Source organism: Gekko japonicus, unplaced genomic scaffold (genome assembly GCF_001447785.1).
Source record: "Gekko japonicus isolate JY-2015 unplaced genomic scaffold, Gekko_japonicus_V1.1 scaffold3847, whole genome shotgun sequence".
Lineage (NCBI taxonomy): Eukaryota > Metazoa > Chordata > Lepidosauria > Squamata > Gekkonidae > Gekko > Gekko japonicus.
Window position 1 is genome coordinate 61,630 of NW_015160341.1, and position 23,674 is coordinate 85,303.

General features: G+C 54.8%; 1 protein-coding gene across 1 annotated transcript; it reads right to left on the reverse strand.

Annotated features, from left to right (window-relative positions):
* Nucleotides 1-563: 563 nt before the first annotated feature.
* On the reverse strand, nt 564-23,230 carry LOC107115610 (zinc finger protein 777-like). Its single transcript, XM_015417350.1, is given in 10 exon segments — nt 564-1,785; nt 3,544-3,645; nt 4,879-4,939; nt 6,422-7,317; nt 14,022-14,135; nt 15,438-15,554; nt 15,971-16,084; nt 19,908-20,034; nt 22,837-23,064; nt 23,067-23,230. Coding segments are annotated over 10 exon segments (2,889 nt in total). The 5' UTR covers nt 23,217-23,230; the 3' UTR covers nt 564-805.
* Between the last annotated feature and the right edge of the window lie 444 nt (nt 23,231-23,674).

A 23,674-nucleotide genomic window follows, 5' to 3' on the forward strand; every position in this document is an offset into this window, starting at 1 on the left:
GCAATCTGGCTGTAGGTTGGCACACCTAACTACACTTGCCTGCATTAACTGCATCTGCAAACCTAAGCATACTGGCTAGGAACTCATTCCCGGTACTCCTGAGCAGACGTGCGCCGAATCAGACTGCTGCAAGTACAACCAAATTCAAATCCTCTAACCCTCCGGGACCAAAGCAGTGAAGCATCTCTGGTACCTCCGTCAATTTTAAATCAGAGAGACCAATTTAAGATCCTGCCCCGTTAACTCCTACCCCAGACTAGTTCAGATTAGAGATGCCCCAACTCTATTGAGTTTTAATGCCACATTCTCCTCGGGAACATTATAAAACAGAGACAAAAGTCAGCGGCGACCGCCCCAGCGTCTGAATATTTACATTCATTTACAACACTTCTTCAATGCACGTCGATAGCACCATTTAAAAGACTGCTCCTATTGCAGATCCGAAGGGAGTGGACTGTAGACGAAAAGTCTGGTCTCTTCTGCATTCCAGTGCTCGCCGGTCTACAGTTAACCACCAGAAAACGATGTCCTGCTGATCTAAATGAGCCAGCGGAGGAGTCGGTGTTTTTGCAAGAAGCTGTGCCCAGGTGTTGGCAGACCCCGGTGCCACAATATGTTCCGGGGCAGGACTTGAGAGTCCGATGCTCAGGTGGCCCTGGGAGTCGAGCAGGGCTCCGTGTGCCTCTTTAAATGAGGACGAGACCCTAATTCGGGGCCAGGAAGGAATCAGGTCTGGATCCAGGAGACCTGACTTGCGAGGAGGTAGATGAGCATTTCTAGAGGGGAGAGGAGACCCCCGGCCCCATCAAAAGGCCGAGCCACCGCCCGAGGCACGCTCCGCTCCCCCCTGCGGCGAGACGCAGCAGTGCTGCAGGAGCAGCTGCCTGCAGGAGAAGGCCTTGGGGCAGCGGCTGCACCGGTAGGGCTTCTCCCCGGGATGCGTCCGGATGTGCTTCTGGAGGTGGTGCTTCTGCATGAAGCCCTTCAGGCAGACGGGGCACTGGTGGGGCCTCTCCCGGGTGTGGGTCCGCTGGTGCTTCACCAGGTGGTGCCGGCGGATGAAGCGCTTGCCGCAGGCGGCGCAGCGGAAGGGGCGCTCGCCCGTGTGGATGCGGTAGTGGTTCGTCAGCTTGCTCTTGTCCACGAAGCTCTTCTCGCAGAGCGGGCACTGGTGGGGCCGTGCGCCCGTGTGGCTCATCTGGTGGCGCAGCAAGTGGTCGGAGCGGCCGAAGCGCCGGGGGCAAAACCTGCAAGCCAGGCGCTCCTCGCTGCTGAGCTCTGTCGAGGCCTCCCGGTGGCTGCTCTGGTGAATCAGCAGGTTGACCTGGAGCCGGAAGCGCTGCTGGCACCAGGGGCAGGCCCAGATCTTCTCTTCCGCTAGGCCGGGAGAGAACTTCCCCTCCCCCTCCTCCAGTGGGGAGACGGGCCCGTGCGCGGCGGGGCTCGTGTTCCCCTGGGCCAAAGGCACGCAGTAGCCCTGGGCGGGCGGGCTGTCGTGGCTCCGCTGGTGGTTTAGGAGGCCGATCTGAAACCGGAACCGCTTCCCACAGTCAGGGCAGGCGTACGGCCTCACCTCCTCCACGCTGACTTCGCCGGTGGCACAACCTCTCAGCTCTCCAACCGGGCTCCCCATCCGCACCTTGGAGTCGAGGGGAGTGTCGCCGGGAGCGCCCGTGTCCCGGAAGTTGCTCTCGCCCGACATCCCTATTAACATCCACGGCTCAAAGACGTCCGGTTCTGTCTCCGGCTCCGTTTTGATCGCAAGCTCCTCGTCCGCTGGGAGGGCTACGGGGGAAAAGGGAGACTGAGAATCTGCGCTCCGACCACACTGCGGCTCTCACCTCGCGGGCAGCGGCGTGCCAGGGGGCGCTCTCCATCCGGTCCTTCCCTGGCAAGATGCCCAGCCCTGCTTAACGAGACATCCCAAGGAACCCCTAACGCCGGCTCCTGAGATGAATGACCACTATCAACCACCGGTCAAAAGAACACCTCAGAATCTGACTGTGAAACTGGACTCCCACCACCAAAAAACCCCGTTGAACCCCCCCCCCATGCACTGATAACCACAGACAAGTCACCGGCAGTCCCCTTTCTGGTTACAAAATGTGAGGTTTGCAGAGAAGAAGAGATTGGATTGATTCCCCTTTCCCTTTACTTGGAGTCTCAGAGCAGCTTAGAAACTCCTCTTCCCTTCCCCTCCCCACCGCAGACACCCTGGGAGGTAGGCGGGGCCGAGAGAGCTCTGACAGAAACTGCTCTTTTTCAAGGACAGCTCTTGTCAAATCTATGGCTTGCCCAAGGTCATCCAGCAGGTGCAAGTGGAGGAGTGGGGAATCAAACCTGGTTCTCCCAGATTAGAGTCCGCGCACTTAGCCACGACACCCCTGCCACCTCTGGCTTCTGAGAGCTCCTGATGGTGGGCCCAACAGATTGTTCATCTCATCTCCTCACCCAAGACTAGAAAACAGATTCTTTTATTGGCTTTTTTAGAGCCCACTTTTCTCACGTGGACTTAAGGCAGATGACAGAGATTTCCCCCCAGAAGTTCCCAGGATGGTGACCAATGCCTCCCTCTAAGCTGTGGAGTCTTGTGAGCAAAAATTCTACTTTGTGAGCTACCGGCACTGAAGTTGTGAGCGAGCGATTTGGCCGCTGTAGAAATTAGTTGGCTCTGGGGCCAGCCTTCCTGAGCTGAGACAAAAAAATGTGTGAGCCAGAGGCTAAAAACCTGTGAGCTAAAACCTGATGGCCCCTGGTATTTCTGGCCCCTGTGTGACAACAGTGTGTTGGACTGGATGGGCCATTGGCCTGATCCAGCATTGGCTTCTCTTATGCTCTTATGTCCTTAACTCAGCTTAGAGGGAACACTGACGGTGACCCGAACCCATCGCCAGCAGCTCAAGTGTCGGATCAATGCTGTCATGGCTTCTAAAGGATCTTAGTCCCATGAGGCCGAGAAACCTGATGTTTAAAAAACAAACCAACCACTCCCGAGTTGCCTAAATCTGCATTAGGGACCACCTCTTCGCAATCTGGAATGAGCTCCCGTGTGAGATCAGGGCCCTGCGGGACTCACTGCAGTTCTTCCACAGGGCCTGCGAGACGGAGCTCTTCCGCTGGGCATTTGGTGGAGGCAGCGGGTGTCGTCCCCCCGTCCCCCCCCCAGCTTCTTCGGCCCTAACTTTTCTGGCCAATTGTCCCTCCGGTGGCCTGCTTTTGATTAGTCACCTGACCATTTTATAGTTACACGGCATTTTATGATTTTATCTGTAAACTGCTATTTTAATATTGTTCTAATTGTACGTTTAACTGCCGTACTCTGCCCTGAGCCCATTGGGGAGGGCGGTATATAAATTGAATAAAATAAAATAAATCTGTGCCCACCCGACACGCAACCCCGGAGGCGGAAGGCCGCTTCCCTCGTCCCTCCCCTCCCCCCCCCGAGTCTGGCACGCGCGCATCTTTCGGCAGATCCGAGTCCCGTCTCGCATTGGCGGGAGGATGGCCAGCCGGCCTCTGCTAAACCGGCTCAGGTCGACTCACCTGTGCTTGGCTGCTCAAGGGTCTGTCTCTCCGCAGAGTCTCCCTCACCCCTGAAATGCATCTTATCCAAGGGCAGGAAGTGAGGGCCGTGGAGGCCAGCGTCTATGGAGAAACAGATTGGGGACCATTACTTCCTGGGAGGTCACCACGCTACACGTTGCCCTGGAGTCAAAAGCAAGGCTGCCCAACTGGCAGGTAACACCAACTGGTTATGCAGAAGAACACAGCCCACAACGATCAAGAGCCGTACAAACCTCTCTTTTACGACAGGGAACCGTTCTCCCACAATCTTAAAAGAAATTAAATAAAAGCTGGTTTGGTGTGCATCGCTTTATGCTTTGATTTCTAAGAGACACACAATGAACTGAATTTTTAAAAAACCACAGAATTGGTCCGGAAGAATGCTGTCGTTAGGGGGACACAACGCAAAGTCAAAACGTTGCTAAGAGTCACACCATCACGACTCCTAGCCGCGAACTTCCATCTCTTGTGTTTGAGACACATCCTCGTTCCGAATAAAAGGGAAAGGCATCCAGTATTCATTATGAAGAACGAGTGAAGGGTGCAGTTTTTGCTTCCAGTGTCTAGGAAAGTATCGACCCCGTTTGTGGCCGCAGTTGGACAAAGAAGCCAGAGAAGAGGTCAGAAGAAGGACATTAAGAGCCCCACGGAAGATTTCTTAGTTCGCTTCCCAAGCTATGCCTACCTAATTCCCAACCTTTGTTTCACAGGGATGAGAACTACTTTTCTGTTTTGCAAAGGAAAGCAAAGACTCTCCAGTTCCAGTGGTTACTGGCTACACGGCACAGATCTTTATTACAAGACCGTTCAGCGGCATCCCTTTGAGCACAGACAATTGCTCTGAGGCGGGCTTCCCCAGCACTCAACAAGGAGTTTTTCTGTAGGAAAGAAAACACAGACACACAAGGCAGTGGGGGAAGGGGGGCAAAGGTGGGAGGGAGACGGACACAGCTGGGCCTGACACGGGACAGAAAATCACTTGCAGGAGGGCACAAGTGCGCCCCGCGTTTAGCAGGGAAGGGGACCCCAGACAGGTCCTGCTCTCAGGAAAAAGAAACTCCAAAGGGAGAAAATAGCGCCCCCCCCGGCACAGACCCTGACAGGGCTGGATCTTGGTGGACAGAGATACCCACTGAGGAAAAGGCTACCAAAGCACATGGGCAGGCACACAAATACAGGGGGAGACGAAAGGTTTTGCACAGCATCAGCCCCACCCATTCATTCAACAGCCTGGACGAGGTACGGGGACAGACGCCACAGACCCGTTCTGCTTCAAGCAGTGCTTCCCGCCAGGACAAGGAGCTCTCCACTTACACAAGAGGTTCTTTCGCCACTGGCGACAGAATCTCCTGGGCGCCAGAGGAGCACACCTCCGCTAGTGGGATGGATCGAACGTGTTACTTTTAGAAGCCCATGTTCTTCGGGAAGAAGGACAACACTGAACATGGAACGTGACCCTGGCCTCCGTCTTCACCTCTTCTTAGAAGGCAATGCCGTCGGTGCTTGACACACAGCGGAACAGAAACCAAGAGACCCGCTTGTTCGAGCCTAGCTAGTGACGGAACAGGGCGCCGGGGGGGGGGCTGCTCTGCCCGCTGCCCTCGGGGTGGGGGGAGTGCCCTGGCTCCAGCGCATGCCACCTTGCAGGAGAGAGGGAACCGGGGAGGAGGGGGCAGCTGGTTCTCTAGCAGTGACCACCACAGGCCAGAGGGGACACGGGGCTCCTAAATGGACTGGGAACTATGAAGGAGAAAATCCTAACAACTTCATGCCTTAGAACTGGGAGAGCCACGGTGACCCGTGCCGCCCCCGCCCCCCACCTCGACATCCCTTCTGATCCCGTCCTTCCCCCGAAGAGCTCAGGAGGACGCGCACACACGTGAGTTCTGCCCCCGCAAGGTGAGTTAGGGTAAGAAAAGAGTAAGCGGCCCAAGATCAGCCCGCGGGCAGAGTGCGAAGCGTCCACTGCAGTTCAAGTCAAGGGAAACCCCACAGTCTTGCGGCAGCTCGTTTCCCGACTTAGCCCAGAGGGAGTCAGGAGAAGGACGCTGCTGGAGCCAGCGTCTCCTGGAAGGGGGGAGGAAGGGCGCTGTCCAGCAGGATTCCAGCAGGGCCCCTCCTTCTCCTCTTTACTTCGCATGGATGGAAAGCCTCTGGGCAAAGTCCTGTCCTTTTAAAATTCCACGAAAGGCATATCCATGCTGTAGAGAGAGACTCGAGCGGTGAACTTCCCAAACAGCGTCGGTAAAGCAACCGCCTGGCCATCCCCCCTGCACGCAACCCGGCACAAACACGCTTGCCCGGATGTTTCGCTCTCCAGAGAAAGACGATCCAACTCAACAGAACGCTCACGGACTTCGTTTCCCAGTTTTCTAATTTATTTTGCAGTTTCTACGGAACAAAACAAAACAAAACAAAAAACCCTCCAGAAAATATATAAAAGTGTGGGGTGGTGTTTTTCGTTTTGGACAAAAGGGGGGGGGTTACAGAAAGATGGAAGGGTGCGCCGTCTCCAGGCCCACAACAGGAATCCGTCCCGAACATTCGGGCGTGGAAACGTCCCAGGAACTTAACAGCCACGGGGTGCTACTGGGGAGGGAGAGCTGCAGCATCACACGCTCCACACCGGAAGTCGATCGTTACGATCGACTCTTTATTCGGAGGACTTCCAAAACTGTTCTCACGCGCCTGAGCCTACGCCCCCTCGACACTGGGCTATGGGGGAGGCACTGGGGGGGAGGTTCTCTCCCCCTGCCCCCCCTTCTGAGGTAACATTCTATCCCCACCCCCACCCCCGAAAAGCCCCTGCCCTGCTCCGGGAGAAACGCTGCCAGGGAGGGCCCTAGATGAAGATGGCGTCCAGCAGCGCCTCCCGGACGGCCGTGCCCATCAGCTGGTTCTGCTCCCGCAGGTGGATCTTCTGGTGCTGCAGGAGGTGCTGCTTCTGCGTGAAGCTCTTGTCGCACTCGCCGCAGCGGTAGGGCCGCTCCCCGGTGTGGATCCGCTGGTGCCGCACCAGGTCCGAGGGGTGGCTGAAGGTCTTGCCGCAGTACAGGCAGGCGAGGGAGCTGCTGCCCCTCCCCGAGTGCAGCCGCTGGTGGGTGACCAGGCTCTTCTTCTGGGAGAAGCTCTCAGGGCACCGGCTGCACTTGTAAGGCCGCTCCCGCCCGTGGCTCTTTTGGTGCGGCCGGTAGGCGGACTTGAGGTTGAAGGTCTTCACGCACTTGGCGGCGCCGCCGTAGGGCTTGTCCCCTGCCGGGCCCCGCGGGAGAGGCTTCAGGTTGTGGCTCTGCTTGAAGGTCTCCTCGCAGGCGACGGAGGTGAAGGCGCCCCCCCCGGTGTGGATCCGCTGGTGCAGGGTGAACTGCTGCTTGAAAGTGAAGCTCTTCTCGCAGGGGGGCCGGCAGCAGCCCTCCGGGGCGGCGTGGTTCTGCTGGTGGATCAAGAGGCTCTTCTGAAGACGGAAGCCCTTCCCGCACTCGGGGCACACAAACAGTTTGTCGCCTGGGCGGTCACGCTGGCACCCTGTGGGAGGGCTGCTGCTGCCGCCGCCGCCGCCAAAGCCTCCCTCACCTGGCACAGCCTCATCCGCCGGGCTCCCCGGGTGCCGCCTGTGGTGCAGCAGAGCGCCGTAGCGACTCCCAAGGGGCGGGGCGCTGTGGAGAAGGGCTTCTTCGGCGCACTGCAGTCCCAGGGTTTCACACAGCGCTCTCTGTGCCTGGAGGACTTCTGCCTTGAAGACCAGCCCATCATCTGGGGGGGTTAAAGAAAAGACGTTTTGTGCGCGCTCGTCTGGAGCCGAGACAGCAAGACCAACACCTGCCCAAGGCCCTCCTCCGGTCTGGGGTGCTGCGGGGAGAGGACGGCGTGGCTCCTGCGGTGCTCCGGGCCAGGCAGCCGCCACGCCCGCTAATGCACTGTGTCTAAAACCTTAATGCGTTGTTTCAGGTCGGTCGCAGCTCTCTCTTACAGCCAGCGGGGCACGGCGGACCAGGACCTAGGAGGCCCAGCTGCAAATCCCCACTCTCTGCCACGGGAAAGCTCGCGGGGTGACCTCGGGCCAGTCGCCTCTCTCTCCGCCTAGCCCGCCTCACAGGGCTGTTGTGAGGATAAAACGGAGGAGAGAAGAAGGATGGAAGCCGCTTTGGGTTCCCATGGCGGGGAGAGGCGGGGTGTAAAGGAAGTCAAAACAAAAGCAAAAAATCAAGAGTGGCGCCCTTTTCAGGCTTCTGTCATACCAAACCTACTGCCCCATTCCTTGGACAGGACTCACGCGAGGCGATCCCGCCTTGAGTCTCGACGACAAGCACCCTCCCTCACCTAACCCCCCCCCCTGCCCGACCAGCCCAAGGCCCGCCTGGCACCACCGGGAGGCCCACTCCCTCGCCCTCCCTTCTGCCCAGAAGTGCACAGGCCAAGACCCCCTAGGCCACATCCGTAATGTGCAAAGACTGTGCGTGCGCATGCGCCTTTCACATTCAACCCAGAAATGCTGCCGCAAAAGCTGCCCCTGCCTCCGCCCAGGAAGGAGCCCCGGTGGCCAGCTGGGCCTTCCACGCAGAGTCCCCCGGCCGAATGGGACAGGCCAGACTCCTCTGCCGGCTGGGCTCGAGGGAACACGGCGGGCTTTCCCGCAGACTGTGCTCCAGACGGAGTTCTTCTCTGGCACTTTACGCCACGCCCTTGCGCAGATGTCGGATTCCCCACTCCCCACTATCAGAGGGAAGCACAAGACCACCCACCCACCCCGCAGCCGCCACATTCTGGGTGCACTGCACAAGGAGCAATTGCTCAAAAGAGCAAAGGAAAGCACAGAAATACAGTCTGTGTTGGCGGAGCAAGCCCAGCAAAAGGCAAGGCAGGAGGGAAGGGAGGGAGGGAGGGAGGGAAGGGAGAGAGACAGAGAGAAAGAAAGAGAGAGAGCAAGAGATAGACAGAGAAAGAAAGAAGGGAGGGATGGAGGGAGAAAGGGGCAGAAAGAAAGAAAGGAAGGAGGGAGGGAGGGAGAAAGAGAAAGAGAAAGAGAAAGGAAAGAAGGAAGGGAGAGAGAGAGAGAAAGAAAGAAAAAGAAAGAAAGAAAGAGGGAAAGAAAGAAAGAGAGAGAGAGAGAGAGAGAGAAAGAGAGAGAGAGAGAGAGAGAGAGAGAGAGAGAGAGAGAGAGAGAGAGAGAGAGAGAGAGAGAGAGAGGGCAGCACTAGTCTTACATGAAGGGCCAGATCTCACTCATGCCTCCACTCAACCCATTCTGCCTCTCGTCCGAGTCCACATCTTTGTCCAGCTGGGCTCCACGCCAGCCTCTCCCCTTCCCTGAGCTCAGAACCCTCCAAAGAGTCCGGGGCCATCTTGAAGTTTGTCCACAGAGAGGGGAGGGGTCAGGAGCACGGCTTGTGGCCCCCGGGCCCCGCATCGCCCATACGCTTGCTTGGCCCAGAAGGGGTGGGCCGCCTCTCTTACAGAAACAGACTGGCCTCCAACTCTGGAGAACCCCTTCTTTCCCAGAGCCCGGGGGGGTGGGGTTCTCCTTCCTTCTCTGGGGACCAGAGAGGAGAGGTGCCTTTCTTCCCTGGGGCTGGTCTGAGCAGAGGGCTGAGGCAGAGGAGGCGGCCTCACCAACTGGGCCGGCGGGAGGCTGCTCAAATCACAGGAATGGTCACACACACAGAATAATCCGCTTTCGTTCCATTTTCCGTGCACTTCCCAACTGGGTTATGCTGGTTCCCACAGTAAAATCCAGTTGGAAAGTGCACTGAAAGTGGATTATTTTAGTGTTTGGGACTGCAGCCTTACACGGGTGTGATCGGAGATGCTGAACATACCCGGAAGCTGCCTTCTGCTGAAGCGGACCCCTCCCCCCTCGGTCCATCATGGTCAGTCTTGCCCACTCAGGCTGCAGGGTCGCCTGGTCTGGGTTGGAAAACACCTGGAGACTTTGGGGGTGGATCCAGAAGAGGGCGGGGTTTGGGGGAGGGGCCTCAGGGTGGTACAATGCCCCGGCGGGAAGGGCGGGAGACAAATGTCAATAAAGCCCGCCCTCCAAAACAGCCATTTTCTCCAGGGGAGCTGATCTGTGTCAGCTGGAGACCCGTGGTGAAAGCGGGAGATCCCCAGGCCCCGCCCGGAGGCTGGCAACCCTATCAGGCTGGCAGCAGCTCTCCAGGGTCTCAGGAAGATAAAGGTTAAGAACATAAGAGAAGCCAGTGTTGGATCAGGCCAAAGGCCCATCCAGTGCAACACTCTGTGTCACACAGTGGCCAAAAATACCAGGGGCCATCAGGAGGTCCAGCAGTGGGGCCAGGAGGACACTAGGAGCCCCTCCCACTGTTCCCCCCCCAAAAGCACCAAGAATACAGAACATCCCTTGCCCCAGACTGAGAGTTCCTATAAGAACATAAGAGAAGCCAATGTTGGATCAGGCCAATGGCCCATCCAGTCCAACACTCTGTCTCACACAGTGGCGAAAAATACCAGGAGCCATCAGTAGGTCCAGCAGTGGGGCCAGGACACTAGAAGCCCCTCCCGCTGTTGTCCTCCCAACACCCAAGAATACAGAACATCTCTTGCCCCAGACTGAGAGTTCCTATAAGAACATAAGAGAAGCCAATGTTGGATCAGGCCAATGGCCCATCCAGTCCAACACTCTGTCTCACACAGTGGCCAAAAATACCAGGTTCCATCAGGAGGTCCAGCAGTGGGGCCGGGACACCAGGAGCCCTCCCACTGTTGGCCCCCCCAAGCACCAAGAATACAGAGCATCCCTTGCCCCAGACCGAGAGTTCCTATCTAGACCTTGTGGCTAATAGCCACTGATGGACCTCTGCTCCATATGCTTATCCAGTTCCCTCTTGAAGCCGCCCATGCTTGTAGCACCCACCACTTCCTTCCCCATCACCTCCTACCTGGTCCTTTGAACTGGAGATGCTGCCCGGGATTGAACCTGGGACCTTCCAGATGCCAAGCGGAGGCTCTGCCATTGAGCCACAGCCACTCCCATATGCTGCACCTGGTAGTTAGGGTTGTCAACTGCATGGGGAGTCTCTTAGGTCACCCGGTGGGATTTACGCTTTAAGAACAATCCTCCTCCTCTCAAAGCCACCAAGGGGAAAGACGGGAGGACAGGGAGGCAGGTCTTTGCAACAACACGCTCAAGCAAAGCCTGCCAGCCCAGCACCATGGGCCAAATGAACCTCCCGGGGACCACCTCCCATTTGGTGCTAAGAGAGTGTCAGCCTCAGATCACAGGCCACCCCCCTCACTGGAGCCCCCATTCCCCACCACTCAAAAAGGAAAGAACAACACGGAGTGGGACACAGGATGCCGAGGCCCAGCACGGAACAGGGGTGAGGCAGGGAAGGTGCAGAAGTCAGGAACCCGGAGAGCCAAGTTTTCACTCTTTCCTTTTAAAAGGATGTTTTGAGGCCCGATCGCTGCAGAGGGGGGCTTAAGGGGCGCCTAGAGAACTCAGAACTTCAAGGATGATCCCGGGGGGAAAGAGCTCCAGTGGTCTACACCAAGGCCCTGGCCACGTGCTTCACAGACACGGCCCGGTTCCAAAGCACACCGGCCCGCTCACAGTACACAGTGCCCTCAGGCCGGGCACCACCAGGCTCTCTCACCACTTTCCCGAGCGCTACGCTAGAAAACTGAAGGCGAGCCGGAAGCACCCACGGCAACATGAGTTCACCTGAGTCTGGGACGAGAGAACTCACGGAAGGGAGGGACGCAAGAAACAAAACAAGACAAAAAAAAATCACAGGAAGCAAAACTGCTGAGGCGGGAAGGCTCCAGCACATGGGAGGGGAGAGACAAGTAGAGGGGGGAAAACCAACATCCCAGGAAGGTGTTTCATCTTGCAGGGCTTCGCTCCCCCCCCCCTCCGCCCACACTGGCTAAGCTGTTCCTTATGTTACACGGAGATCTAGAATGACCATGAGTGGGTGGAATACGAGGCAGGCAGAAGAGCGAGTGCTTCGCATCTGAGCCTCCACCCCCCTCCCCAAAGATCTCCAGTTCAAGGGTTTGGGGTAGCTGAGCTTGACAGACCGGTCATCCGACTCTCTTTAAGGGCACAGGGAGCTCAAATGATGGGGGGTGGGGAGAGAAGCACAAAGGGCGTTTGCGGCTTAGCTGATTTGAATCGTATCCCGTTTCGCCCAAGGGACAGCCCAGACCACTCCCAACAATGTATATCAGCACAGCTCTGAAGCAAAAGTCCCTTGGCCTTGCTGGGCACGAGGTGCAACACAGCCCCTTCCAGGGACAACAACGGGGGGGGGGGGAGGAAGAGGCCAGCCTCCAGGGTCAAGTTCTGGCACAGGTTTGCTCACCATCAGCCATCTGGAGATGAAGTTCAGAGCTCAAACAGAGCAACGGCTGCGGCAGGGACACCGAGCACGGGGACGAGTCCTGTTAAGACTAGGGATGCACATTCGGCTTTCCCGAACCGGAAAAAAAAACCCCGAATAAATACCTCGTTGGTATTTATCCGTAGTTTAAAAGCCGAATGCAAATTCAGGAAACATTTCGGCTTCCGAATACAGTTTCCCGAATTTATTCGGCATTTTCGGCTTTCGGGTAGCCGAAAACCGGCTGTGCCTTCCCTAGTCAATTTCACTCCTCACCAGTCAGCTATGCTGGGAGTGAAAAATGACCTGGCAAAGCCTACTCTCTACGTTTCCTTCTCCAGCTACCCCAGGGCTGCTGGAGAAGCAAAGGCAGAGAGCCTAGCCATGTTTAAATGCCTTTCTTTCCCTCTCTCAGTTCGGGGAGGAAGAGAAAGGCATCTAAACATGCCTGGGTTCCCGCCCTGCTGCTTCTCCAGGGGCCCCGTGGCTGTGGGGCAACTGGAGAGGGGCAGGCAAGGAGCCCAGGCTGCCCTGTGATTTCCCAGCCCCCCCCCGCCGCAGCTGGGAGCGCACAGGGCAAGCATGGAAACATGTCTCTTCCCCCCCTTGAGATTTTCCGCAGCAGCGGAGAAACTCAAGGGGGGAAGGGGAAAAAAGCAAGGAGGGAGAGAAAGGAATCTAAACATGCCTGGGTTCCCTCCCTGCGCTTTTCCAGGGGCAGGGAAGGAGCCCAAGCATGCTTCCATGCCTGTCCCATATGCTCCCAGCCCCCACGCCATGGCGAGGGGGGTGCTGGGAGCATGAGGGGCAGGCATGGAAGCATGCCTCTTTCCCCCTGAGCTTCTCCGCAGTGGCAGAGAAGCTCAATGGGGGAAGGGGGGGGAGAAGAGCTTTTTTTCCTCCCTCCCCCTTGAGCTTCTCTGCCACTGCAGAGAAACTCAAGGGGGGGAAGAGGCATGTTTCCACGCCTGCCCTGTGCACTCCCAGCCCCCCGCCACCGGCTTAAATGGCTTAAACCTAACAACTGACTGGCGGGGAATGAAATTGACAAAGAAAGCCGAACTGGCTTCTAGAGGGAAAGAAGGCATTTTCACATGCCCCCCTTCCCTCCTGTCAGGCATATCAGACTCGAATATATATTCGGGAATACCGAATATTTCCCCAGTCCGATACTTTACCAGTATTGGACTGGGGATATTCGGCATTTACTGATATTTTTTGGGTCTGATAAAACCCGAATCCGAAAAATACCGACTTTTTTTTTTTTGCACACCCCTAATTAAGGCCAGCCCATGGGTCCAGGCTGACAGAACTAGTAAGATGTAGCAGTTGGGAGAAAAGATCCCAAATGCGATGCCCGTGGGCACCATGGTGGCCACCACAAGACTTCCTGGGACCTGTCAAGTGTTTTCGTAAAGTGGTAAGTCCAGATGGACCTACTGACTAGCAAGGCTTCTGATTGGCCACTGGAGATCTGACTGGCTGTGCAGACTTTTAAAATACTCCTTGGGCAGCTGCTGCCAACACAGCACGAGGACCTTCACTGTGTGACTGAAGGTGAGATGGAGCAGCCATTAATGTGGCTGTCTCCACCTCCTGTGGCAGCCATTTTGTGGCAGCCATTTTGTGGCTGTCTCCACCTCCTGTGGCAGCCATTTTGAGGCTGTCTCCACCTCCTGTGGCAGCCATTTTGTGGCAGCCATTTTGTGGCTTCACCCACCACACTGCATCAGAATTCCAAAGGTGCCCGCAGGCTCAAAACGTTTGGGGACCCGAGTTAGCGCATAGGACTAGGAACAAGGAAACCTGGGCTCAAGCCCCCCTCAGCCACGAAGCCCAACGGACTGGTCTTGGGTCAGGCCCTACCTTCCCTCTCCAGCTAAGTCACCTCACATTTTAGCCTTGTTGCTAGGAGAGAACCATGTGTCTGCTGCCCTAAGCCTGCAAGAAAGGCAGGATACAAAATAAAGAGGGAAGCATTTTTGTTTTATTTTTAGGAAAGAGCAGGCGAAAGGTTGTGCAGCCTGGGCAGGCAGCCAACCTGGGAGCTGCCACAGACCCACGGCTCTTCCTGCCTCCAGCCATCCCCTCCTCCCTCCCCCGCACAGAACTCACCCAGGCTGGGCTTGAGGTGCAGCTGGCCTTCTTCGGAGCCCCCCGGGCCCTCGAGGTTCAGCTCTTGATCCCGCTTCCCCGGGGAGCCAAAGGAAGACTCTGCCGCCTCGCCCTCTGTTCAACAAAAGAGCAGTCAGAGGGCTCCCCTCCTCCAAGCCACCCCCCCCTTTGAGAGGCGACACACGTGCCTGGCTCCTGGCAGGGCCCGCGAAGGACTTCGGGAATTGTTACGCACATCTTCTATTGGGATCTCGATTTCTAAAGCAAACGTTTTGCAAGTCTCCTCAGAGACACTGGCCTTCTCCCGTGCTCGGACAGCAAATGGGAGTCCTTTTTTTTTCTTTTCCCAAAAACAATTTATTAGGATATAATAAGAAACAGTTCAAACATAGTTCAAAACTTATACCATTATATATCCATCCCTCCTCCCTTCCCGACTTCCCACCGTGCTCCAACCTCCAGCCCAATTCTTACGTTTTCTCTATAGCTCCTTCACCCCTTGTTCATATCCACAGGTAACTTATCCTTCAGTTGCTATTCTTATACATTTATCTATTTTCTACTGTCTTTTAATCTTCAATAGTTCTCAAAGCAAAGTAAATTGTCCTTTACACCCCAAGCAAATGGGAGTCCTTTGAGGAGGACCTAGACGAGAAGCAGACATTTCTCCCTCTTCGCCCAGCTGCAGGAGGGTCCTTCCCTGCCCCCTCTGGGACAAAGGACGGAAGTCAGACGCTTACTTGCATTCAGGTACCATGCAGCATTCCATTTCACTTTTTGTGCTAAACTTTTTTGACACACTCGCTTTGCAGGCGTTGGTTCCTTCTGGGTGGCTGCAATTTCTTCTCAGTACGTTTTAGTGGATTCGGTCAGCGACACGCAACTTCTCGCAAATTTGGGGTGTGCGTGCATGTGTGTGTGTGTGTGTGCGTCTTAACTTTGCTGCAGGCAAAGTAACAGAGCCTCATATGCCGCCACACTGACATACTGACTCTGGCTCGGGACACAAGAAGCCGCCTTCCGCCGCAGAGTGAGACCGTTGGGCCTGCTGAAGTCAGGGCGCTTCCACACACGCGGAGTGACGCACTTTGCCGCTGGGCTTTATTATGCGAGATGGCAAAACCCACCGGCAAACTGTTGCTGAAGTGGACTGAAACTGCATGACTTCGCAAGCGTGAGGGCCCCCTGAGCCTTGCCTCCTGACGGGCAGCGGCTCTCCGGAGTCGCAGGCGGAGAAAGGCCTTTCACCTCCTCTCCCTTTTAACTGGGAATGCTGCTGGAGTGGCGACTGGACTTGGGGCCTTCTGCATGCACAAGGCAGGTGCTTCGCCACTGAGCCACCCCCCACCCCCACGGGGCTCACGACAGCTCTGAGCGACCGGTGGGGCCTCCCACAACCTGGCGTCTTTCACTCACCTGGACTGGTGACGCTTGGACGTCGTGTCCTTCCTTCGGCCTCCCCCTGGTCTCTCACGTGAACGTTTTCTCCTCCTTCGGTAGGACGGGACAGGACAGGCCTAAACACCAACACTTCTTTTTCAGGATGGGGGGGGGGGGAAGGAGAGAAAGACAAATAAGTTGGCTCCCTCTACTTTGCACCCCACCAAGCTAACTTGGCCATTTCTTAAAATTCCAGGGGAGCTAAAAGCTGGTTCGTGGCTCCGCTTTCCTACAACCACAGCAATATCGGAGACACAATTCTATACTGGTAGCCTAAATTCAGGCCTATGGGCCTCGCCCCGTCAGAATGTCTTGAGGCCGCTTCCTGAGATGAACTTTCACCCAGAACGGGAATCCTAACAGGGTTGTGTCTCTGGGAGAGTGATAACCCTTCCGCATGTGCTGGAGTCGGAGGAAGGAAGAGAACCGCATTCCAAGCTGGTCACCCGTGCCACCCCCACGTCTTCTCCCGGTCCAAGTCAACAACAGCGTCTGAGCCGGCCCCTCACCTGGGCTGGGTTCTGCAGGAATCTCTCTCTCTTTGGAGGCCTCTTCCTCGGCCGCACAGGGAGGTTCCCCTTGCTCAATCCGGGACAGGAGGTCAGGCTTTGCGATGGCATAATCTGCGGGAGAAAGAAGACTGAGCAGACGATTCCTGTTTTAAGGGAGGGCGGGGATGTTGCTGACACTACTGCTGCAAATAAAAGGCATGCCAAGGGCCAGGCGGGAGATGGATCCGGCAGGGCAGATCTCTCCTCTCCCGCTTCCCCAGACAGCTTGCTATTTAGACGAAAGCTCCTCTGAGGATTGGTGGCGCCTCTCAGGCAAAAGGTGCCATGGGACAGGGTGCTCCGGCAGCGAGGGCAAAGAAGGCCAAACGGCTTCTCCCTGCAGATGGAAGCCTCAAAAGCCTCCTGAGAGAACAGCTGTGAAAGAACTTGTGACCAGTCTTCCCTCTAAGCTGAGTTAGTGTGAGCTACCTCACATTTTTTAGCCTCCAGCTCACAGAGTTTTGTCTTAGGCCAGGAAGGATGGCTCCACAGCAAACTAATTGATGCAGCAGCCAAATCGCTCACTCACAAGTTCGCTCACAAAAGTAGAATTTTTGCTCACAAGACTCCACAGCTTAGAGGGAGCATTGCTTGTGACTGACCCAAGGTCACACCAGCAGCTGCATATGGAGGAGAATCAAACCAAGTTCTCCAGGTTAGAGTCCGCTGCTCTTAACCACTACCCCAGAGGGCTGTCCCCAGCATGGCAAAAAGCAGAGAGGGAGACAGAAAATGTGGGGTCAACAGCAGAACTATGGGTATGGAAGGAGGAATTAAGAGAAGGTTTCAGTCCAACTCTCCGGTCACTTTTTGATGTGATGAAACCTAAGGTGATTTCACCTAATAGATTACTAAGCATATTTAAATGGGGGGGGGGGGGGAAGAAGTATTTAAATGGGGGGGGGGGGGGAATACATAATCATTTTAAGAGATTTGTTTCACACAATGAAAATTGGGCTTGCGTTCATTACCATGTGCCAAAAGGGATGGTTTTCAAAACAGGCTGTGTTTATGACTACAGTTTACTCTGCTGTGAAAAGCAGCAGTGCATCCAATCGCCATGTTGTTCCCCAGAGAAAAGACAGGGGGTTGGGTGGGGTTGAGCAAGACTGCTATGCTCAAATCATGGCACAGACCGCAGTGCAACAAAAGATAACTTGAGAATTGGGGCACAAAACCCTCCGATGTAAATCCTGTCCGTATCTCACACAATTCACCAGGTGCACTGAACCGATTTCAACCTTCCCTCACCTCCTTGGCGCAAGGCAGCTCTGTTTACTTTGTGAACTGAGACTCATCTACTGCCTCAGAATGAACATCTGAATGAACAGAATGGACGCTTTCAAGCGGAGGCTGGACGACCATCTTTCGGGGATGTTGTGGTGGGGCTCTCTTTCAGCTCTGCTCCTGCAGAGTGCAGGGGGTCAGACTAGATGACCTGCGAGGTACCTTCCAGCCGTAACACTCTATTATTATTATTTTATTATTATCTCATTGAGAAGGCACTCCATCCCCTCTTTAATCAGGGCTCCTCTCCTCACCCTGATCATTCCACGACAGTCTGTCACATGGCACCAGCCGCTCTGTGGCTGGGAGCTGCCAAAGGCGCTACCAGGACATATCCCCGGCACGGAGCAGGGGTATTTAAGCAGAGCAGCAAAGAGGCAAACCGGCTTGGGAGCACCGGACTTTGGTCACCAGTCACTCACGGGATGGGGAGACTGGGCCAGAAGTCAAGGGTTCGCGGAGGAAAAAATCAGACAAGAACTACTCGGGTCCAGTGTTCCCTCTAAGCTGAGTTAGTGTAAGCTAGCTCACAGTTCTTTAGCCTCCAGCTCACACATTTCTGTCTTAGCTCAGGAAGGGACGGCTCCAGAACAAACTAATGTATGCAGTAGCCAAGTCGCTCGCTCACGACTTTAGTGACAGTAGTTCACAAAGTAGAATTGTTGCTCAGAAGACTCCACAGCTTAGAGGGAGCATTGACTGAGATACCTGCTGAAAACCCCATTCCTCTGCAGCATTTCTAAAAAAGGGAGCAGGGTTTGGCTCTTTCTGTCGCAGGCAGCCAGCAGAGATGAGGGCTGGTGCGGTGAGGAGCGTCGGATTAGGATCTGGGAGGAGTGGGTTCGGATCCCTGACTCAGCCGTGGAAGCCTGCCAAGGTCCCCACCTTGGGCGGTCACAATCTTGATGTTGTGAGGCTTCAGGAGGGTGGGGGGAAGAATGCACAAACCTGGTTTGGCCCCCAATCGGGGAGAACAGTAAAGTAAAGGTAAAGGTTTCCCTTGCTCGAAAGCCAGTCGAATCCGACCCTAGGGGGCAGTGCTCGTCTCCGTTTCCAAGCTGAAGAGCCAGCGCTGTTCAAAGACTTCTCCATGGTCATGTGGCCAGCATGACTAAACACTGAGGCACACGGAACGCTGTTCCCTTCCCACCGAAACGGTACCTATTTATCTATTTGCAATTTCTTGCTAGGTTGGCAGGAGCTGGGGCCAGAGATGGGCGCTCACTCCGTCACATGGCACTAGGGTCTCAAACTGCTGAATTACAGGCCTTCCGGTCTGCAGTTCAGCGTCTTAACTTCTGAGCCACTGCGGCGATGCAAAAACCCAGTTTGGCCCCCAATCAGGGAGAATAGCAGGATGTAAATAAAAATAAGCGATAAACACAGATAACTCTTGCACGTTCTAATGGGCCTGGCTTGGATAATATTTATGGAAGCCTCAAAAGTTTACTCTCTGCCATCAACCAGACACTGAAGGAAGAGGAAATTCAATTAAAGGAAAACCCAGCTGGACCTTAAAGGAACATCACAAGATCCAGCCTCAGCAATCAAGGAGCAGTTTATAAAGGAACATAAGAACGTAAGAGAAGCCAGTGTTGGGTCAGGCCAATGGCCCCTCCAGTCCAACACTCTGTTGTCACACAGGGGCCAAAAATACCAGGGGCCATCAGGAGATCCAGCAGTGGTACCAGGGCACTAGAAGCCCTCCCACTGCTGCCCCCCCCCAGCACCAAGAATACAGAGAGCATCCCTTGCCCCAGACTGAGAGTTCCTCTCTATACCTTGTGGCTAATAGCCACTGATGGACCTCTGCTCCATATGTTTATCCATAAGAACATAAGAGAAGCCAATGCTGGATCAGGCCAATGGCACATCCAGTCCAACACTCTGTTGTCACACAGTGGCCAAAAATACCAGGTGCCATCAGGAGGTCCAGCAGTGGGGTCAGGACACCAGAAGCCCTCCCACTGTTGCCCCCCCCCCGAAGCACCAAGAATACAGAGCATCACCTGCCCCCAGACTGAGAGTTCCTATCTATACCTTGTGGCCTCTGCTCCATATGCTTATCTAATTCCCTCTTGAAGCCATCCATGCTTGTAGCCGCCACCACCTCCTGTGGCAGTCAATTCCATGTGTTAATCACTCTCTGGGTGAAGGAGGACTTCCTTTTATCCGTTCTCACCCGACTGCTCAGCCATTTCGTGGAGTGCCCACGAGTTCTTGTATTGTGAGAAAGGGAGAAAAGGATCTCTTTCTCTACCTGTTCTTTCCCATGCATAATCTTGTAAACCTCGATCATGTCACCCCTCAGCCGTCGTTTCTCCATCCTAAAGAGCCCTAAGCGCTTTAACCTTTCCTCATAGGGAAAGTGTCCCAACCCTTTTATCATTCGAGTTGCCCTTTTCTGCACTTTTCCCAAAGCTATAATATCCTTTTTGAGGTATGGTGACCAGAACTGTACACAGTACTCCAAATGAGGTCGCACCATCGATTTATACAGGGACATTAAGGTCGTAAAATCATGGAGTTGGACGGGACCTTCAGGGTCATCCGGTCCAACCCCCCTGCACAATGCAGGAAATTCATAGGCAGGAAATGTAGTCTTTACCCAGAGAGACCAGGGACTCGTAATTGCTCTTCATGACGTTCTTGTAGAGCTCCTTCTGCCACCCCTCCAGGTTTCCCCAGTCCTGCTCAGAGAAGTAGGCGGAGTTGTCCTGAAAGGTCACCGGCACCTGGAATCAGAAGAGTCATAGAGTTAGACTAGCAAGGGTGGCCAGCTGGCCTCCTTTCCACTCCGGCACCCGTTTCTGCCCCCTTCTGCACTACCGGGACGTGACTCCTTAGGAATCCTTCCTCCGCCACCTACACAGCCGGCAAACTGAAGACGTCGAAGGAAACGCATCTTCCAAGTATCTAGAACAGGCGTCTTTGCAAAGGCTGCCTGGAAAATGTCATAACTATGGGGACGCCTCCTATCAAGTTACACTGACTACACGGACTTTATGTCTTATCTTCAAAGGAGGAAATATTAGTATCTTATGCCTTATTATTGTTACAGGATGCACTAATGTTGTTGTTGGGACACCACCAACTTTATAATTGTTTAATATATTGTTTGGCAATTTCTGATGGTGTTTTCTACTAGTGGAATTTGTATAGATGGCTCACAGGAAGGCTGCTCGGGGCAAACGGGGCTGAGAAATTGTCTGGCTGTCCATATCCCGTCGCTTTCCCCAAGAGACAAGCTCGCTTTCCATGCCTCCCACTCCTGTCCAGACCATCTTTTAGGGAGGAGGAAGAAGAAGAAGAAAAAGAAGAAGAAGAGAGGAGGAGGAGGAGGAGGAGGAGGAAGAGGAGGAGGATTGGATTTCTACCCCGCCCTTCACTACCCAAAGGAGTCTCAGAGCGGCTTACAAACTCCTTTCCCTTCCCCTCCCCGCAACATTCACCCTGTGAGGTGGGTGTGGCTGAGAGAGCTCTGACAGAAACGGCTCTTTTTCAAGGACAGCTCTTGTCAGAGCTATGGCTTGCCCAAGGTCATCCAGCCAGGTGCAAGTGGAGGAGGAGTGGGGAATCAAGCCTGGTTCTCCCAGATTAGAGTCCGCACTCCTAACCACTACACCAAACTGGCTGCATCTGACAGCACGCCAACTCACAACTGCTCCACTGCTTACTGCTTCTGGAGTGCTGAGCTTGCCCTTCTGCCAGCAAGTGAGCGCTAATTCTGCAAACATCGTACTCTTTATGTTCAGACTACAGTTATGAAGCATTTGGGGATGGCTGTAGTTTCTGTAGGACATGCACTCTGTTACCACCATCTTCCTACGCAGGGGTCATTTCATAGAAAAAGAGCTAGGGGAACTCATTAGCATAACTCATTAGCATAGGCCACACCCCCTGACATCAGGGGCCTGGCGGTGGACCTGCAAGGCCAGCAGGAGTGCGAGGAAGCCCCGCCAAGGCCCTCCCTGTGGCTGCATCTGACAGCACGCCAACTCACAACTGCTCCACTGCTTACTGCTTCTGGAGTACTGAGCTTCCTCTTGTGCCAGCAAGTGAGCGCTAATTCTGCAAACATCGTAGTCTTTATGTTCAGACTACAGTTATGAAGCATTTGGGGATGGCTGTAGTTTCTGTAGGACATGAACTCAGTTACCACCACCATCTTCCTACGACTATGCTGATTGAGACAATCCAGACCTCCGAGCTGTATTATTAGACATGATAAAGAAGTCCGCAGTTGCTCCTCGCCTTGCCTGTCCACACAGATCAGTGGCCCAGCATAAACATCATGCTGCCCACCACTTGGGAGCCGGCCTCTGGATGACATGCCCCCTCCCCCTACAGCCATTCTCCCCTCGTTTCCTGGCGCTCAACTATGCTTGAGCCAGTTTGGTGCAGTGGTGAAGCGTGTGGACTCTAATCTGGGAGAAGCGGGTTTGATTCCCCACTCCTCCGCTTGCACCTGCTGGTGTGAACCTTGAGTCAGTTGCAAGTTCTCTCAGAGCTGGTCTCTCAAGAGCAGTCCTTGAGAGAGCTCTCTCAGCCCCACCTACCTCACAGGCAATACTCCCTCTAAAGTGTGGAGTCTTGTGAGCAAAAATTCTACCTTGTGAGCTCATGGCATTACAGCTGTGAGCGAGCCATTTGGCCACTGCATAAATTAGTTTGCTCTGAACCCATCTTTCCTGAGCTAAGACAGAACTGTGTGAGCCGGAGGCTAAAAAACTGTGAGCTAGCTCACGCTAACCCAGCTTAGAGGGAACACTGCTCACAAGGTGTCTGTTGTGGGGAGGGGGAAGGAAAGGAGTTTGTAACCTGCTCTGAGACTCCCTTGGGTAGTGAAGGGTGGGGTATAAAGCCAATCTCTTCTTCTTCTTAAAACTGTACATTATGTCTGTACTAAGGAAGCCACAAAAGCCCTCAGTTTGCAACACCTGAGCAAGGCTGTTTAGGACAGGAGGAGAGGGAGATGGAGAGGGATTTATACCTTGCTTTTCACTACCCAAAGGAAGAAGAGATTGGATTTATACCCTGCCCTTCACTCAGAGTCTCAGGGTGGCTCACGGTCTCCTTTCCATCCCCCTCCCCACAACAGACACCCTGTGAGGGAGACGGGGCTGAGAGAGCTCTTTCGAGGACTGCTCCTGAGAGAACAGCTCTGAAAGAACTTGCGACTGACCCAAGATCACACCAGAAGCTGCATGTGGGGGGGGGGAATCAAACCCAGCTCTCCCAGCTTAGAGTCCGCGCTCCTAACCACGACACCAAACTAATTCACAGGGCCGCCAATGTCAGAAGTGGCTTGAAGGCACTTAACACAAGAGACGCACGGCAGAGCAAGGAACTACATGCAAGTCCTCACAATGCGGTGGGGAAAAATCCACCAGACTCTTCCCCACCAGCGTTAAAGCTGAAAAGGCTTTCCGCAACAGACCCTTTATAGTACATCCATTCCAGGCACAAAGAGGTCTGAGGAGGTCAGCAGCGGGCGCTGCCAGTGTCTTCCCCACCGCAGCACCAAGCAGCCTGACCTTGGGGGTCTCCCCCTTGGAGCCCGGGGGCAGCCTGAGGATCCAGAAGTTCCGGTTCTTGAGCAGGTTCTCCATGTTCTCCAGCCTCCGCTGCAGCAGCCCGTACTCCTGGATCAGGGTGCCCAGCGCGTTCAGCTTGCACTCCATCTGGTTGCCAAAGTCCACCACCGTGTTCTCACAGTCCACGTACTTCTTCTCGTTTGTCACCATCCTCCTCCCCAGGTTCAGCACAGCAGCCGCGTGGCGTGAGAGTCCACCTTCCTCTCTATGGCTTGGATCGCGGCCACCACCGTCCACAGGGAGAGCTCAGCGACGTTCTGCTTGGCATCTCTGACAAAACTCTGCTCGGCCGGCAACGGCACCGCCTGTCGGGGCTCCATGTCGCAACGCTGAGGCTACTGGCGAGGAGAAAACACTCAATTAATGTCATTTGGCTGGGTTTATAACTAACCCCGTCCCTAGGAGTCAAGCGAGTGCTGCTCCTTATGTTAACAGTATAGATAGTACGATTTGCCTTTTATGCCTGGAGGTGGCCTTGAACCTCATAGTCGCAATCAGGTAATATTTTGGACCAGTTTACGCTTTCTTTTGCGTGCATAAAGCACTTAAGCCTCCTCAAGCAAGATTCAGACAGACTTTGCCTGATTCAGAGACGGCTGCAGCCATGAATAAGAACATAAGAGAAGCCAATGTTGGATCAGGCCAGTGGCCCATCCAGTCCAACACTCTGGGTCACATAGTGGCCAAAAATGCCAGGTGCCATCAGGAGGTCCAGCAGTGGGGCCAGGACACTAGAAGCCCTCCCACTGTTGACCCCCCCCCCAAGCACCAAGAATAC